At 36.0% G+C, this 18188-nt stretch overlaps 2 protein-coding genes across 5 annotated transcripts in view; one reads left to right on the forward strand and one right to left on the reverse strand.

Moving 5' to 3' along the window:
* Window positions 1–18188, reverse strand: part of Ddr (discoidin domain-containing receptor 2) — a 398282-nt gene that overhangs the window by 339005 nt on the left and 41089 nt on the right. The gene's annotated exons all lie outside the window — the stretch shown is intronic.
* LOC118681252 (uncharacterized) lies at window positions 843–2457 on the forward strand. Of its 2 annotated transcripts, none has more exons than XM_036365017.2 (3): window positions 843–1151; window positions 1215–1372; window positions 1439–2457. In XM_036365017.2, the coding sequence occupies exons 2-3, from the start codon at window positions 1279–1281 to the stop codon at window positions 2425–2427; spliced, it is 1083 nt and encodes a 360-aa protein (XP_036220910.2). In that variant the 5' UTR covers window positions 843–1151; window positions 1215–1278; the 3' UTR covers window positions 2428–2457. The 2 variants fall into 2 exon arrangements, with proteins under 2 accessions (XP_036220910.2, XP_036220912.2); XM_036365019.2 differs by having other exon boundaries at window positions 843–997; window positions 1068–1372.

Below are 18188 nucleotides of genomic sequence, written 5' to 3' on the forward strand. Positions count from 1 at the left end.
GTGGCAATTGTCATGAAACCAGATTAGGTAATGGTGCTTTATTTTCAATGGAAATAATAGTAGAGTTATAATGGTAATTACAATGGTAATAGTGTTTCTAATGATAATTCTCATGGTAGCATATATTAGGTTAAGGTATTATGTATTAATTGGTAATGGTAATGATATATATTGTGTTAATGGGATAGTAGAATAGTAATGGTAAGGATATCTGTAATACTGACCATCATTAAATTATATTTGGTAAAAGTTTTTTTTAAGGATCTTTCCCTTACAACAAGATTGAATTAAAAATTATAGGTTTTGCAATCTTGTGGACAAGGAAAAGGAAAAGGTTTTTTCTACTTGGTCCACAGGGAATTGGTGAGCTTCAACGGAAATTCATTAAAACAAGAAAAAACATTAACTTCAGTTGCACTTAAGCTATAATAACCTTAACAAATACAAAAAATCCCTTCATGAACTTGATTCCGATCGTTCACTTTGTATGACAGCTATATGCTTTAGAGGTCCGATGTCAGCATTTGTTGGAAAATGAGAAGATTCTTGAGGAGCAAAGGGTGTGTGGAAAATTTCACATCGATATCTCTAAAACTGAGAGACTATATCGCGTATACACAAACAGATGGACATGGCTAAATTGGTTCAGCACGTCATTTATGTATATATTTATTTTATAGGACCCCCGACTGGATATAACCAACATCTTGGCAAACTGAAAATGCCCTGTTCAGGGTATAAATATTGAAGAAATATGCATCTGGACAACCCATTACAAACCTATTGCTATGTAGTCTTCTAAATTATTGTGAATATAAAGTTATATGGCGTGAGTGCTAAAGCTCTTTAACTACGCACAAAGTCTTCATTAGCTGTAATTAAAATATACCGACCACCAAGTAAATAGCGGCAATAAAAACAGCGAAGAAGAGATGAGCAGCAGCGAAAAATCCAACAAAAATTGAGATGTGGATCGAAATTGGTGCTTTTATGATCGGTAATAAAGTGCAAATTTTTTAAAATAGCCACAGATAATATTCTGCCGTGAGATTTATTGCCCTCAGCAGCATCACAAGCCAACAACCTTACACATCAACATTTTTACAACAACTATTTGTGGATAGCTCAACTTCTTTGTGAAAAAATTATTGGTAAATTAAGCATACTTTCCAATTTGGTGTAGCGGACTTTCTTTGAAATGAATATTTCACTAGAAATTTTAATATAAAAACCTAAACATCAAACGCTGGCAGCTCAAAAGACGTTAAGTAAAACGAGATGAAGTTTGTGCTGACGCTAGTCACTTTAAGCGTCCTACTCAACGAGCTGGTGGCTGAGGAGGTGAAGGAGTCTCGTTATATTGATGAAAATGGTAATCATATGTTTGCTATATATTTTAAATAGATTAATTTTTGCTCAAAACTTTCGTAATTCGCAGCACTTAAGGCGATTTTAGATCTCACACGCCAAACGAAGACCACAAACCCGGCGACTGGACTAAAGCCACAATATCCCTACCTCTCACAGAAGGAGAAGTTAACGCTGCAAGGCGAAAGACAAACGCACTATCCATTGCAACCGCTTCATGTTGAGTTTGCTTTACTACCAAAAACAGACGTGACACAGCAGCCGCGCCCCATTACGCAAAGCAAAGATAAACTCGTCGATGTGAAACCCATCTATATACCGTATGCTTTGAAAAATCAACCAGCATTTACGCAAGCCGCATTCGAAGCATTAACGGGCTTGCAAGCCCACGCCGAACAATCCAAACCGTACTATGTGACGAGCTATCCGTTAGGCAATCCTTCAGCCGAACAAACAAAGATGCCCGCATTTTATGCCGCTTATCCAACTATTCAAGAACACAAACCTACTTCGTTATATACCAGCGTCGCTTTGGAGCATAAGCAGCCCGCATATCAGACGTTCCCTAATCTTTTTGCATACGCCAGTCAAGCGCCACATCAGTTAGCATATCAGCAACCTTATCAACGGTATGCCGCTGCCGTCAGCTCACCTTCGTATATCATTATCAATCCAACAAATTATCCGAGCTATCATTATTACACCGCTTCCAATTATACCTACCCACGTGGTGTTGCATTGCCAGGTGAAGTAATGGAGTTCGTAGAGGCTGAAGAGAATGCACCAGATTTCATCAAAGATTTGCGCTCGGAAAATGTACAACAGCTCCAACCATCCAGTGACGGCTCATCTGCTGAAACCGAAGCCGTTTTTAGCAATTTGCCACACACGCTTACAAATGACGAACGCCTCTTGGCGCAGGCTCTATTAGAGCAGTCGCGTCAATCTGATAATTCGAATCCTTTGTTGGAGTTGCTGAAACGTGAACAGTTGAAGCGTCGCATGCAGGAACAGGTGGCCGCTTTTTATTTCAGAAACTATAATGTTAATAAAAAGTAAAGATTTTCACAAGTCATGCAAAATGAATAAAAGAATGTTGAATACAAGTCTTCTAAGTGTAAATTTCAGAGTGAACGGAACATATTGTGAAGAACGGCCTTCTTTGTAAATGCCGAAATAGTTAAGAATTCCGGTATTTTCTAGCCATTTACAGGCGCTAAGCGTCATGGTCATATATGATAGGTCAGTAAAAGTTTTTAATAGCATCTTCCGATACTCATTATCTAAAATGATCTCATGATCAGCAAAGTGTGAAACATTTTCCTTTATTTGGCTCACGACAGTCAGATTTTCGAAATTGGAATGGACCTAGATATGTATCCGGCCAAAAACTGTCACTTTGGCAGCGTTACCAAAACTCTAAGACATTATCTTCCTTTATTTCTTTTAGAGAGTCTAGATCTATTCAAACCCTATGACCTACCTAGATAAGTTTTAATTTCCTATGTTTTAGTTCCACTCTTCTTAGTAGAACATATTTTCTTTGCATATATGTATATTGCCTTATAAATTCTCTGAGGATGTCCCACTAATTTTTAGGGTTTTAAGTCGTAAACTATAATGTGGGTGTCGATCTGTTTTACTCTAGTATTTTGAAGTATTTGACGAAAGATACATATTTAGTAGATATAATATATTTCAGAATTATTAGATTCGCCCGATTTGATATTGGTATGCGATATTGAAAATGCGATTCCAGCGGAATTCGATACTATTGGGGGCTTATACTTCATTCCATTCGATTCAAAGTCCAATCAAGAGGCATAATTTCGTGTTCAGTATTTTACCATAGACCATTGTCTCTTTGAGATTGGTTTGATGTAAACTTGGGTTTCTATCATCCTTGAACCAAAATACTGATAATATCTACATGAATGTGTAAAGTTTGAGTTCTTTGCTCAAATTTCAGTGATGACTGTGGACCTGTCCTTCTGAAGTAAGGAACTCCTTTCGATACTCATAAGTGAAGCTTGATCAGGATTCACGCGATATTTTTTTGTACAGACGATGCTCCAGATATGCGTATAAAACCGGCGATGCTCTTGAATGGGATTACTATCTTGGCGTTTCATGGACGGTACGTGGTTTCATAAGCGTCCAGACTTTACGTGGTACTTTTTTTTTTAAAACAATCGCCTAAATAACCGATTGAAGTGGACGATGCTTTCCAACGGGATTACTACCCTAATAGCGCTCTTTATAGCCTAGAAACAGCAGGACTAGTGCTTGTACGAAGGACCAACTACAGCAGTACAGTAGTTACACCAGTTGCTTTAAAAGGAACGTGAATTGTAGATTGTTTTAAAACCAATGGATCAAAATTTTAGTATTTGCATTAAAACCAACTTCTATATAAATGGCTACTGTTATTTCAACAGTAATATTCGAGTATTTTTATAACAATACTTGTATACATTGGCTGCATACCACAGTTGGGTTTACCTACAAGCTAAAATACACCTTTATTGTTTGTAATATATGTTAGAGTAGTTAAAATTGTGTCTGATTTGAGTCGACGACCCAGCGGAGATGCGTGAAATTGCACACAAGTAATTCAAATCCAACTCGCTGGGCCCGCGATGCCGGGCAATGATGGAATGTGGAGAATAACCGGCGGTGTTACACAGCTGTTGCTGTGTGTTGCTTGCTTTCAAGTCCCGTGAGAAATTTACTGTAGTATTTGCTGCTAAAAACGGCAAACGAATATGTGTGGGTTGTATTTAGTTGTAGTCGCTCATGCAATCACACTCCACTTGGCCATTTATCCTGTTGCATTTTTCTGCTAATTTTCTGCTGATTCTTTTTCCCCCCTCTTCTTCTTCTGCTGCATGCAGCATATAATAATCTACAACTTCAGATGAAATATTTATTTGCAATTCCCTAAACTAACGTGCGCAAAGCATGAAACTATATGCGCCGGCTCTAACATGCCACACCAACGCAGCGCCAACACTATCCACGGATCGAGCTTTATCCAGCGACATGAGCGCCCGCACAGCTGCATTGTTCCAGCAGTAATGTGTGAACGCTTGTAAACCTGCTTGATTGGTTGTCGTTGTTGTTGTTCTTGTTGTTGTTAACACAACTAGCCAAGCAGGCAGCTAGTGAACCAAGTTGGCAACCACCAAGACCGCCCACCCATTTATCTTACTAGTTGGACGTGCTACATTGCGAGCTTTGCCGACAGACTGGGCTTATAACCGGGCAGACAGCCGGGCAGCTGGGCAAGCAGGCAGCCTAGACTCGTAGAGTCAACCAGTCAGTCACTTATTCAGCCTCTGTTAGCTTAATGTTGAATTCACTAGCTGGTGCTTGAAGACTGACTGTTCTACTGTAGTGATAGTCTATGTTGGAAATCGTACGAAATGAAATGAAACACCTGCTGCTGTGTATGGTTTTCTCATTTTTGTTTTTAATTTGCCATTCTATATCACAAGAACGCCACAATAGCCAAGCATGCTGACACACATAGGTACAGTGCAGGTTTGGTTGAGAACAAGTTTGGTACAGTGGAACAAGTTGTGTTAAAATTGGGATCTTATCGAAAAAGAGTTCATGATGCTGAGATTTTTCTGATTTCTATAGTACGAAACGCAGAGCATTTCGATAGTTTGATTTAAGCGCTTGTAGTTAATGAGATTACCACCGTCTTGGTTGGGACGGCAGAGTTTTACATACTTTTCCAATTAAATATTTCTTACTTATGTTTCAGAATTGCATACTATTAAGACCGACCGACTATAATTTACTCAATAATTACCGTTCAGTATGTCTAAACTCTCCGAATTCCCGACGTCTTAGCAACCAAATAGAAACCATATTTCAGTAACATATCGTTTCAATCATCAAATCATGATCTTTGAGGTCCACCTGGTGTCTTTCAAGCAGAAGTGGTAGCCATTAATGTAACAGCAGATGTACTTCTCAGAAATGCGGCTTCTTTTTAGGAAAAATAAATCCCCTCCAATAGCAGAGATGTTATTACGGACTTGAGCTCATTGAGTGTATGTTCTATATTTCGTGAGTTTTCCCCATTCTGAGTAAGTTCTGAAGCGGGCTCAGAGCTCGACAACTCTTGCAAGTAAAACTGCCAGACATATAATAATTTTTTACAATTTCTTAAGTTTCGACCACCTTCTAGAAGCTACTAATTGAGCATTTTTAGATTTCTGGTTGAAAAATGCTGGAAAACGCTTTGGCTTTGATCCTTTTCTTTATTTCACTCTACGATTTCGGAACTGCTTTCTCAGAGACTTAAGCCAAAGTTTTGTTAAAATTCGAAACCGTATGTAATTCCTATTCTTTAACTATCTAATTGCTAAAAGTTACCAAAGGGATTTTTCCAAAAGCCGATAGTTATTGCGTTGACCTCGGAATCTTCAGAATATTTTGCGTTTACTCGGATCACCACTGGCTCCATCCCACTAAAGCAACTCAATATCGTGACCGATTAAAGAGATTCCAGTAATGCATGCACAGTTCCATATTGATGACTCAGCACTGATCGCTTCAACAATCCTGCAGCGAGAAACACAGACCACAGATATATTTCGAACATCTGAAGGATAGTAGAACTTGTTGCTATCGGCAGCATTTTGATCAGATTGATGCAAATACTTCGACTCGGAAATCCAAATTCGATTTTCCTGCATTCTTTTTCTTCGTGCGACCACTGTACTTAGTTCTTTTCCTTCCATTTCACCTACAATCAGTTCTAAGAGCTATGGAGTTTCAACCACAACACACATATCTGAAACAGGGCATTGTTAAATGAAACTGTATGACTGTTATTATTGTGCCGCAATGGAAGTATGTGCCACATATGTAGATATGTATGTACATAGTTTGCAGCTAAGGTTCTTTTACAAAACGGCGGTAATTTCAGTGTTTAGTTTTGTGTTTTGTTAAGGATGTCGGTGAATTTGATTCGATGCCTTCGCAGCGCACCAAAAGTTTCAGAGTGTGCAAGCAAAAGTATGGACACTGCTTGGACATGATAAACACTGCTCTTGTATGTGCATGAATGTGCCACAAATGACACATAATATGAATGAGTATGTGTAGTAATGTTTACACATAATTTGTTTGTAATGAAGTTCACCTGCCCCAAGTTGATGAGTAGTCGTCTGCAACGTAACCTAACTCACCGCACTCAATCACTTATGCCTATGTACTGGACACAGAGGATATGGTGCATGAACTCCTACACTCATTACACTGTTGTTGGTAAGATTTTATGTGGCATACGGCGGTTGCTTTTGTTCTAACTGTGGATGGTGGATTTTAATTTGCTGTTGTTGCACATTCTTTTAGTTACCTTATTGCGAAATATTTCATAGTTACTTTGGTTTTAATTAAAGCTTTTCCGACAAGTTGGAAACATACAGTGGAATATTGTTTACCTAAACATAATTATAAGCAATGCATATTTAACTAAAATTTAGCAAATATTGCTTTCACATTCCGAGAACTTTTAAAATCCATGCGCTGTATATTCCACATGCTTTTGGCAAGCGATAAAGCGCTTTAAGTTTGAATACCAAAACATCTCGCACAATCTTTGCTAAATGAAATTAAAAAAAGTGAACTAATTTTTTTGCAGATTTATGAACACAATTGCTTTAATTATATGTTTGACGATGCGTTAACCAAAGAGGGTTTTTTAACAGATTTAAAAAGTTCTTCATTTCTTCCAGCCAAAACTTCAATATACTCAACTTTGGACGATTTGAAATTATTATCTCAGAACTAATTTCTTTTTTCAAATTGTTAACTGTTAAGTTAAGTTCTACAGTACTTGAACCTATAAAAAAAATCCTTTGCACCTAGAAATTCACAACATTTCTAGCTGTTTAAAGCTCGAACTTAAACTTGGATTAAATTATGGAAAGAAACTGATAATAAATCTGTTTATTTTATTTTATTTCTGTACCAACTATTTCTCAGATGTTTAGAGAAGTGAGATATATTATAAGGCATTTGAGTCTTAATTACGCAAGAGCGAAACAGTTAAGAAGAAAGTGTTGAAATTATTCTAGTTTGTTTTCTTCCACACGATTTCTAGAACTGGTATCCAGTACGTTTTTTACTCTTACTGAATAGACTCGACACTAGATAATGATTAGCCTATTAGGGGAAGAAGCACATAAGACCATTTGATGGATCGATGCACCAGCTGGATCCTATGACTGCGTAAGTGCTTGCAGTTAACCAGCGCTCATCCAAGTCGATAGCTCCGCTTTTGTCCTATTCTGCTAGTAATAAGAAAAAAGCACGTATAATGAGAGCTATCGCTTTACAATGGTTTTCTTGTAAAGCCGCTGTGACTCAATGCATATTATGAATATTGTTAGTGAACCTAGGCCTTGTCTAACTTATCATCAGAACGTGGTCAATGAGCTTAAGGCCAAACTAGGATTGCCGTTAAAGAAGGTTTTGCTAGCTGGTTGGTGAGACTGGCAGCTATACAAGGTACAATTCAAAAGTTCCAGAACTTTTTAAACAAGGCGGCTTCTAGTGGCACCATCTGTCTGAAATTGTTATCCCTCAATTGTGTATTATTCAGTGTTGTCGTATAAAATTTATATAACAGCTGACTTGTCTAACAGCTGAGATATCGCGCTACAAGTGACATTATATTTGTAGTGTCGGTCGGAAAATGAGCATCGAACAAAGAGCCAACATTAAGTTTTTTTTTAAACTTGGTAAAACTTTTACCAAAACTCATCAAATGATGAAACAAGTTTATGGCGATGATTGTCTATCCCGTAGCCGTATTCACGAGTGGTTTAAACGTTTTCAAGAGGAACTTGGAAGACGACGAACGTTCGGGCCGGCCAAAATGTGGTGTGAACCAAAAAAACTCGGAAATTGTGCGTGAATTCATTAAAAAAGAGCCGAAATCATAAATAAATGGAATCGGAATCATCAATATCCGCAGCGTCGATTTATCGTATTTCGACAGAAAATTTGGGCCTCAGAAAGGTTTGTGCTCGATTTGTCCCGCACACTTTGAAACAACACGAAAAAGACCTCACACCTCGACACTCACTTTTTGACCAAAAATCGCATTCATATCATCAACCATTCACCCTATTCACCTGATATGGCACCCTGCGAATTTTATTTGTTCGGAAAACTACATTTGGACATGAAAGAAAAACGCTATGCTGACGTTGATGCCATCCAAAAAGCGACGACCGCCATCCTCAACAAATAATATTCGTTTTTTAATAAAAGTCCTGAAACTTTTGAATAGCACCTTGTATAAGCTGATCCCCCAAACTGCTTGGCCAAATTTTTAATTCGAGCCTGTATTGCCAACAAATGGACTATCTAAAGAAAGCAATCGCTCTAAAGCGGCCAGTGTTGTTCCTGTGTTCCATTAGGACAACGGCAGGCTGCACAGATCAATTGTGGCTGTGGAGGCTAAAGCTACTTTTTTTATAATATCTCTTTATCTTTATACAAAATTTTAAACTAAGTGGCAACAATCTAACCTGTTTTTTTGAATTTCCTCTTTAAAAACCAATACACATAAAGTAACAGTTTTAATCAATCCACTAGGTCCCGACTCTTTATAAATGCATCTTACAGGCAATTTACACTCAACTAAGATTTTCAATATCTCCGTTCGCAATCTGAAAAGCATAGTTAGCTATCGCTTTCACAATAGTGGAGAAATCATGGTTTTTAAATAAAACACTCAAAGCTAAGAAGCAGTCTTAGTAGTGAATTTCGCTTAGTAATTTACCAAAAGAGAAGATCTTTTGAAGGAGAATATTTCTATTGTCTAAAAGCTTCAGCGTCAAGCAACATAATTTTAAAACTGGCAAGATTATGTGTCCTAATTAAATAAATATATGAAGTTCTGATGGAAGGTGTGGAGCTGAATTCCTGAACTAGAAATTATAAGCTTTTGGAGAACTTTTGACTTGGCAAGTCCTTTTCTGCATATACCTGCTGGAAACTAAACGTACGCGACATAAGTTCACAAACATATTTAAGGACTCCTACATAATCGTTAGACAACCGAATACAAATTCAGTGCATTTGTATGTGTATATCTGTGTATTACATAAGCGAAATTTCCCAAACAATCTGCATTTCCTCAACCACAAATCCCATAAAAGTCTTTTAACAAAAACCGCAGCTTGGAAGTTTTGAGTGCCACAAACAAAACAAAACGCAAAAGTCATGACACATACAAGCAGCGGCGTGTCAAAGAACACATACACACACCACAATGAGCAAAATACACACACGCGGCCACACACGTACTACGAGTTCTATTAGCGAAGGCAAAGTGAAATGAAAATTCAGGACAAACAAACAAATTGAAGTACAGAGAAAATGAGAAAAAACGTTAGCTTCGGTGCAGCCGAAGCTATAATACCCTATATAACAAATCTGAAAACGTTAAGGACTAACGGTTGGCATCTAACGGAAAAAGTTTTTCTATATCTCTTCAGCCCCCTTGGTGAATACAAATAACTTTCAAGTCCAATTAAGGTTACTTAGTAAGGAATACAGATATTTTACGAAGATCTTTATTTGGATTTTGATCGATCAGTTTGTATGGCAGCTATATTCTACACTCGTTTGAGATCGACGATTCTGAAAAATGAGCAGTTTCTTGTGGAGAAAAAAGTGTGTGTAAAATTTCAGATCGATATCTTAAAAACTGAGGGACTAGTTGGCGGACAGGCATGTCCAAATCGACTCAGTTCATCAAGCTGATAATTTATATGCATACTTTTTAGGACCTCCAAGGTTTCCTTCGTGGCAAACTTAATATATCCGGTTTAGGGTATAAAAAGCCGGTCAAAGTGCAGCGAATAAAGGAGTAAAGGGATAAGCGAATTGTCGAGTGGAGTTAGCCGAGTTGGCGGCATATATTACAAAAATATTTTCATAACTGCGCTTTGTCTCACACTAACAAACATTGTGAGTGCTTGTATGCATTTGAATGCGTGTGTGTGTACTAGTATGCATGTATATATATATATATATATATATATATTCATATATACACTTGTAGTATTATATATGTATGTCTATATGTATAATGTATATAGTAGGCGTTAGCTTATATACATATGTGTTAGTGTTTGTGTGTGGTTGATGACATGTGCAGGCGCAAAGTGGAAAAGTTTGTGAACACACACACATATATATATATATATACATTTATATATATATACAGCTATATTGTTTCAGAAAAAATAAAATTTTTTGTTATTGCATAGAGCCACACAACTGACTGTTGCTTCGTTGGCGCAAGCATCTCTGGATGTACGCTGAGCGTAAAGCAAAAGCATCAGGTGCTCTGTGCGCTGACGTGCAAATGAAGGCGTACAAACGGGAGATGTTCAGAACCTACACACACATATATATATATATAAATATATATATCTTTATACAACTATGTATATGCTGTATGGATTCTTATATCACGCGCGCAACAACAATACACACATACAAATACAGATTTGCCTTGGTGCGCATTTTCATCAACAAATCCTGCATTCTGTTGAAATATACTTTTGTATGTATGTATGTATGTATGTATGTTTTTATATGTATTTGGGTCTGACGAGTTTTATTACTACAAATCCATTTGTTAAATTACAAGCACACACGCGTTGGCAGCATTTGCTAGTGTGAGTGGCAGCCTGTGGGAGGTCAACATTTGTTTTTTTTTTTGTTTTTTTGTGCTTTTTTTACAGGCGTGCGCAATTTTCTGCCTTTCCTCTGCATTTCGGTTTCCTTTTTTTGGCAGTTGTACCTGTTGGAAAATGGAAATTCGTTATGTTGCGCTATTGCTGTCATAAATCTTTATGCACATAAAAATAAACACACGTGTGCTAGTGTGCGTGTGTGTGTTTTTTAACCCATTGCTATTCATAAACCGAAATGTCTGCTCACTGGCTGCTCACAAACATTTGTCTTTACCGCATTGACGCGATTGCGGTTCTGCTTCAGATGCGCCCAACTGACAGTTCGTCGTTCATCTTTTAACTAGCACCGCTTGGTTTGGTTTTATTATCATTTTCCTTTTTGCTGCCGAATTGAAAAGCTGGCGCTAGCCATTTATACAACTTTCGTTAAATGAAAAAAAAAAAATGTTTATTTTGTGTAAAGTTTGCAGCAAACTTAAGACTCGTCGGAATGTGGAATTATATATGTGTAGACACTCGTGTAGTAAACACTTTATTATAACCAAAATTCATTTTAATTTTGTTGTTTTTAATAAATTTTTACAAAAAAAAAAGAAAAATTATGCACAGGTTTCAAATTTATTCATTCAATTTACTGCAGAAAGAGTAATTTTTGAACTGCCCATATACAACTCTAGAAGCAACTTGATGTACTTTCTTACCTATTAGTACTACTATAAATGAAATGACTTGCGCGGTTTATTGCACCGTTCAGAGTAGAAGAACATTTTTTGTTTTGCTTTCCAGTTCTCTATGCAGTAGTGTAAAAATCGAACTGCATATATTTTATAAGATTTCGAAACCTAAGGCTTAAGTCTCCGGGGTACACCTTAGCCACAGGGGTACTCTGTACAATATTTGTAAGGTTAATGGATTTTTGGCACCCTGTGCAGCTTTCTCAATCAAGAATAATAAAAGTGTCTGGCAAAATGTCAAGAAACTGTTTGAATACTTTAAATCAAGAGAGAAAAATTTAGAAATGGAAGATTTTGTATCTCGAAAGATCAACAATTCAAAACAAATAGGTCCAGACCAAACAAATTTATTACTTTTTCAATAAATGGTTTAAGTAATATTTATCTGGGGTTACATAAAGCACGTTGTCAAAGATGCACTGAACTCTGGTAGACCAATTGTCGAAAATATGGATAAATTAAGGGAAATCGTTGAGTCTGACTCCCACACCAGCACTGCTCCGATTGCCTAAAAGCTAAACATTTATCAAAACACCGTTTGGAGACATTTAATTAAGGCTGGATGCAAAAAGAAGCTTGGCGTATGGCTGCCACATAAATTAAAGAAAAAAATATATAATTCATGGGTCGAATTTCCATCTGCGATTCAATAAAATCGAACCATTTCCGAAGCGGAAGGTTAGGTTAGGTTAGAGGGTCGATCCTAAGAAGGATCACACTTGGACAGCTTAAACGCCGGTCCGTTGTGGTACCCAAAACTCCTATGAGCCGGATCAATAGACCGGAAGGTTACTGGTGAAGAAAAGTGGGACACTTACGACATAGTCAACCGAAAAACCTCGTGGTCGAATAGCGGAGAGACAGCGAAAACGGAGATTGTTGGCCGCACCTAACTTTATGTAAATTGGGAGTCCGATGTTACATTTAGTTGATGTAAAAAATCATCGTATTGATTGTATGAGTCGTATTCAAGTAACTCAGATCCTGAAGAATATTCCCTTAAATGAATTACAAAATTTAATCATGCGTTGGTTGATAGTTCCAAACGTTGTATTGAGTCTAATGGAACCTACTTTGAATAAATAATAACTGCCAAAGATAATATAATATAATGTGCATTCTACGAGGTGTGTTCAAAAATGACGTTTTTTGAAAAAAAAAATGTATGCATTCGTCTACAATAATGTTGTCGCCTTTAAAATAATGCGATACTATGCGATTATGCCAGCGCTTCTTTCAATCGTCAAAATACTTATCAAACTGGATTTTTGAGATATTCTTTAGCTAGTTCAGCGATTTTCATTTATCTTGTAAAACGGCGGTCTTTTAAGATTTTATTTTTTTCTTGGAAATAAGAAAAAGTCACACGGAGCCATGTGTGGTGAATATGGAGACTGGCGCATGGTTACATATGTACCAAGAATTCACGAACCAGCAACGAAGTGTGAGCAGGTGCATTAACGAAAACCGCTAAGCTAACCTTAGCGGCTGCTGCAGACAAAATAAGCAAAAAATATAGCTGAGAATTTTATCATAGTTACTTCAGGGGTATGTATATTAGGGTGGAGCGAAAAAATGTGTTTTTTATTTTTTTGCTTAGCCTGGGGGTAAAATCCGTAGATTATAAAAAAAAAATTCTTGGACAAAAAAAATTTTTGTTTAACATCTAGAGGCGGCGCACTCAGTTTTAAGGTAAATTTCGATAAAAATTTTTTTTTGGAAACAAAAATTAGTTTTGGTTTAAACTCTTCACGTTTATATAAAATATACGGTTTTCGACTCAAAATTTATATTCAATTTATATTTATAATTATATTTATATTTATATTTATATTTATATTTATATTTATATTTATATTTATATTTATATTTATATTTATATTTATATTTATATTTATATTTATATTTATATTTATATTTATATTTATATTTATATTTATATTATATTTATATTTATATTTATATTTATAATTATATTTATATAATGTAGCTATAATTTCATTTAAATTTAATTGGTTTTTGCTTTAATGGAACTATTTCCGTGAGTTAATTAGTACATTAATATTATTTACCACATATTTGTACTCGTATATGCTTCTAGTACTGCGCGTTTCAGATAACTTCTACTTCAACACATGTAATTATTGTGAACAAATAGTTCATACTAAAGCTTTATTATTTCCATTATAACAGTACAATTTCTAATTTCCTGCTCACTTGTAATTACACGCACTCGATTCGCCTAATTTAGTCATGAAATTGAATAGTTATTAGTTATTGTATCCACATTGTTTTAAGTTCGACGAGCGTAAGCTTTAATTAAAATTTACAAAATTATAGCCATTTTAATTCATTGGTATATATTTGTGTGCACTTTCCTGTACTAGCACATATTTATTTGCATAGATTATGGCATATGTGGTTTTGCATATTTGTTGGCTTAAAATATATTGAACAACTTTGAACTTCATCACCCAAGCCTGTATATTATATATTAAGCAATTTGTTGTAGCTATTGATTAACTGTTGTTTTGTAGGCCAACCAGTAGTACGTGTGTTCATAATTATTTGGGTTATAATAACAGAACTTAAATGTTTTAGAATTAATTGCACATGAGCAAGTCTATACTTATATGTTAAGATACCTTTAGCGGTTTAGTTCTAATGAACTTAATAAATTTGGGTGAGGTAGTTGAAAGTTGAGTTATGTATAATTGGTGTTAATTTGGACTTGTTGCTCTATTTACAATACAGCAATGGTTTTAACTACTGGACCAATTTATTAATTTTTTATTTGCTATATAAACTTGTTTTTTGTATCCTTTTTCAATATAAAAGCTTTTTGGCATTCAGACTAAGGAAAGCTCATCTCAAAATGCTTTTCGAACGAAAGCTTATGAACTTCAACGCATTACGGTTATGAAGTACGGAAATGAGAAATCATACTAATGAAAGCTCATCCAAAAATGCTTTTCGGATGAAAGTTTGTAAACTTCGAGGTATTCGTGTCCAGAAATGAAGACTACGAGCTAAGTATTAAAATTAGTGAATCAAATCTTACAAATGAAAGCTCATGCAAAAATGCTTTTTTGGTGAAAGTTTATGAACTTCTAAATATTTCCGGTAAGAATTAGACTGAAAGTACAAGTTCGAAACAAAGGCTTTAAATGAAGTTCAAAACTGAGAAAAATGAAAATCAAGCCAATGAAAGCTCATCTGAAAATGCTTTTCCAGTAAAATTTTTTTAACTTCAAGTATTACCGGTTTGAATAAGGTTGAAGTTACAAGGTCAAAATAAAGGCTGTGACGGAAGTACGTAAATGAGGGAATCGAAAATTGTACTAAGAAAAGCTCATCTAAAAAATCGTTTCGGGTGAAAGCTTAAGGAATTATGAATATGGCTGTGAAGACTAAGGATGAAGTACCAAAATGGGGGAGTCACAAATTGTACTAGTGAAAGCTCATCTAAAAATGGTTATTGGTTGAAATCTTATGAACTTCAAGTATTCCCGTTATGGGTAAAACTGCAGTTGTAAGGTGGAAATAAAGACTAAGGATGAAGTACGAAAATGGGGGAGTCACAAATTGTACTAGTGAAAGCTCATCTAAAAATGGTTATTGGTTGAAATCTTATGAACTTCAAGTATTCCCGTTATGGGTAAAACTGCAGTTGTAAGGTGGAAATAAAGACTAAGGATGAAGTACGAAAATGGGGGAGTCGCTAATTGTACTAGTGAAAGCTTATCTAGAAACGATTTTTGTATGAACTTTACTCCCGTTATGAATTACGAAAATGAGGGAATCGAACATCGTGTTAGCAAAGCTTTTCATGTTTTTTTGTTTTAATGAATGCCTTAAAAAAATGCTTTTTGGGTGAAAGCTTATGAACTACAGGTATTTTGATTATGAAAAAGGCTGAAATTGCAAGGTTGAAATGAAGGAATGACGTCCGAAATTAGATTGAGTTAGCACGACTACCGCATAGGTGGTTCGAGAACTGCTGTATAAACTAAATCTCATCCAAATAGTACAGTATGGTGTAAAGCACACATTTTTTACCTAATGAAATACCTTAGTCTTGGAATAAAGAGAAGATTTTCGTGTCCTATACAGGTATGGCGAAATGATTAGGATAAGTTACTGATTCATTGAATTCGCTTAGATTTTAATTAATTTAATTGAGCTGATTTTGACAAAATTTTGTAACAGAGCTTCTTAGGCTTACTAAATCATGTGGAATTAGTATCACAACAATTGATGCCTCGAGAACTCAAGGATTTTTTCAAGGGAGAACCACGTATTTTAATACATAGTTTTGGACGCAAATTCATCGATGATTAAGCCTTTTACAGTTTAGATCATTATCAGAAGCAGTGAAGTCATCGTGCCTCTTCTTTCACAGCTAACATATTCTTCTGTCGCCCTCTGTCTATACTTATATATAAAAGCCATTATAAGCACGATTCCGAATTCGCAATGACTGTTGTAGGCCGCTGGGCAAAAACTAAAAGTAAGTATGGGGAAAAATCAAGCAATGCTACTACTAAAACTATGAAAAGAGTAATAAATAGAGGGATTAATATTATCACAGCAACAAACGAAAATCATTGACGCAAACTACTTAGCACTCAAAAATATATATGACTATTGGCTTTGAAATACACATGCATATAGTATACAAGTATATATATAATATATGAAGCTTGTTTTCGCAGTTCGAGCAATCCACCAATTTGTAAAATTTTTCTACTATTCTAAGAGAAAAAGTGGAAAATAGTAAATTGCAGAGCAGAGAACAACATAATAATAAAAGCTTCCTGCCGGCCAACAATGACCCAAGGTGCAGTCTCATGTATGCTAGAAGCCCTCAGCTGCTATTCGACTAAGCAACAATTTGGGCAACAACAAAATATGCAACAAACAGTGGAAAGCGTTCTGTGAACATAACACATAACGTTTGAGGGATAACGCCGGACTGTAACATGTCAAATTTCCAACTTCCTGTGAAAAAATCGTTAAACTGGTGATGGAAAGAGGGCAGCAAAAATACGCGTCGAAAAACTGAAATAAGCGCTGCAGCGACGAGCCAAACTAGCACATAAAACAGCAATGAAGTACGACGAACGACAAAAAAAAAACAAAAAAAAAAAATGCAGAGAAAAAACAAGAGCATACAGATACATACACATATAAAGCAACTAGGTTTGGGAAAAAAATTCAAGCAAAGCGGAAATCCATTTCTGCCGTTGATATTGAAAATTCTACAATCTGCACGCCAGAGACTTGCAAGGATGCTGAATCCATGGTATGCAATGAGCGGAAAGGAAATGTCGAAAAACAAGGTGGTCGGTAGCTGCTGCTACATGACCGTTGGCGTTAAGGGATGCAGCGGAAAGCAAAAAAAAAACAAACAAAACAGAAAAAACATGCTATAGAAAAGTGAGTCGAAGAACTATGCTGCGATGGTAGTAAAACAAGTAAAATGCCCAGGTAATACAAAACTTGCCAAGAACAGGTGCTTGCTGCAGCAATAGCAATAGCAATAGCGAGCGCACACAGCCAAAAAGGAAGCCCATAATACAATACAATACACTAAACAATAGCCACACTAGCGTGTAGTTGAAAGTTACTCATACGCCCAGGTGTGCACCACGCACATCGACCAACAGCACATGCACATTCCAAAGCTTCGGCTTGCGTTGGCAATGGCAATCTTGCCATCAACGAAGTATAGGTAACAGTGCTACGAGAAGACATGTAGGGAAAATTAGAATTAATACAATTTTTAATAACAAATTAGTAAAGATACTAAATATAAACTAAAGCACTTACTTTGAAAACTTAGATATAGTGTTAGTAGAAGGTCTATGAGTTCGTGGAATATTTTAATTTATCCAAATTATGCTGAGGTGGATTTAATAAAAGATAAAAGCGGTGATTAACCAAAAACCGGACATAACTTCGAAAAATATATAGACCCAATACTAACTGAAATGTGCAAAAATAAAAAAAAGTTACAACGACGATGACAAATATTGGCGATTTATGACCAACTATAACCGGAATCACTAAATTTATAAACTGTCTCGGCTGGAATGGCCTTAACGCTTTCAGCGAATTTAGTGATTAGGCAAGAACTGGTCGGCCAAATTCTTTCAATTCAAGATATTAAAGTTCCTTTTATAAAGACTTCATCACACACTCTCTCTGAGCTACAGAAATGTAATTACCCTTCAAAATTGAATAATGATGAATTGAAGTACGAACTCTTTTGTAGACCACATCAAATAGCCGTCAGGTAGGTGAATTGAAGACCTCTGTGTAGCATTGAGAACAGGGAGTAAAA

Source organism: Bactrocera oleae, chromosome 3 (genome assembly GCF_042242935.1).
Source record: "Bactrocera oleae isolate idBacOlea1 chromosome 3, idBacOlea1, whole genome shotgun sequence".
Classification (NCBI taxonomy): Eukaryota; Metazoa; Arthropoda; class Insecta; order Diptera; family Tephritidae; genus Bactrocera; species Bactrocera oleae.

What these genes read in the sequence shown, in the direction of transcription:
- LOC118681252 (XM_036365017.2), top strand. Translation starts at nt 1,279, where the DNA reads ATGAAGTTTGTGCTGACGCTAGTCACTTTAAGCGTCCTACTCAACGAG. An exon ending in TCGTTATATTGATGAAAATG is followed by an intron (nt 1,373 to 1,438) that starts GTAATCATATGT and finishes CGTAATTCGCAG; the next exon opens with CACTTAAGGCGATTTTAGAT.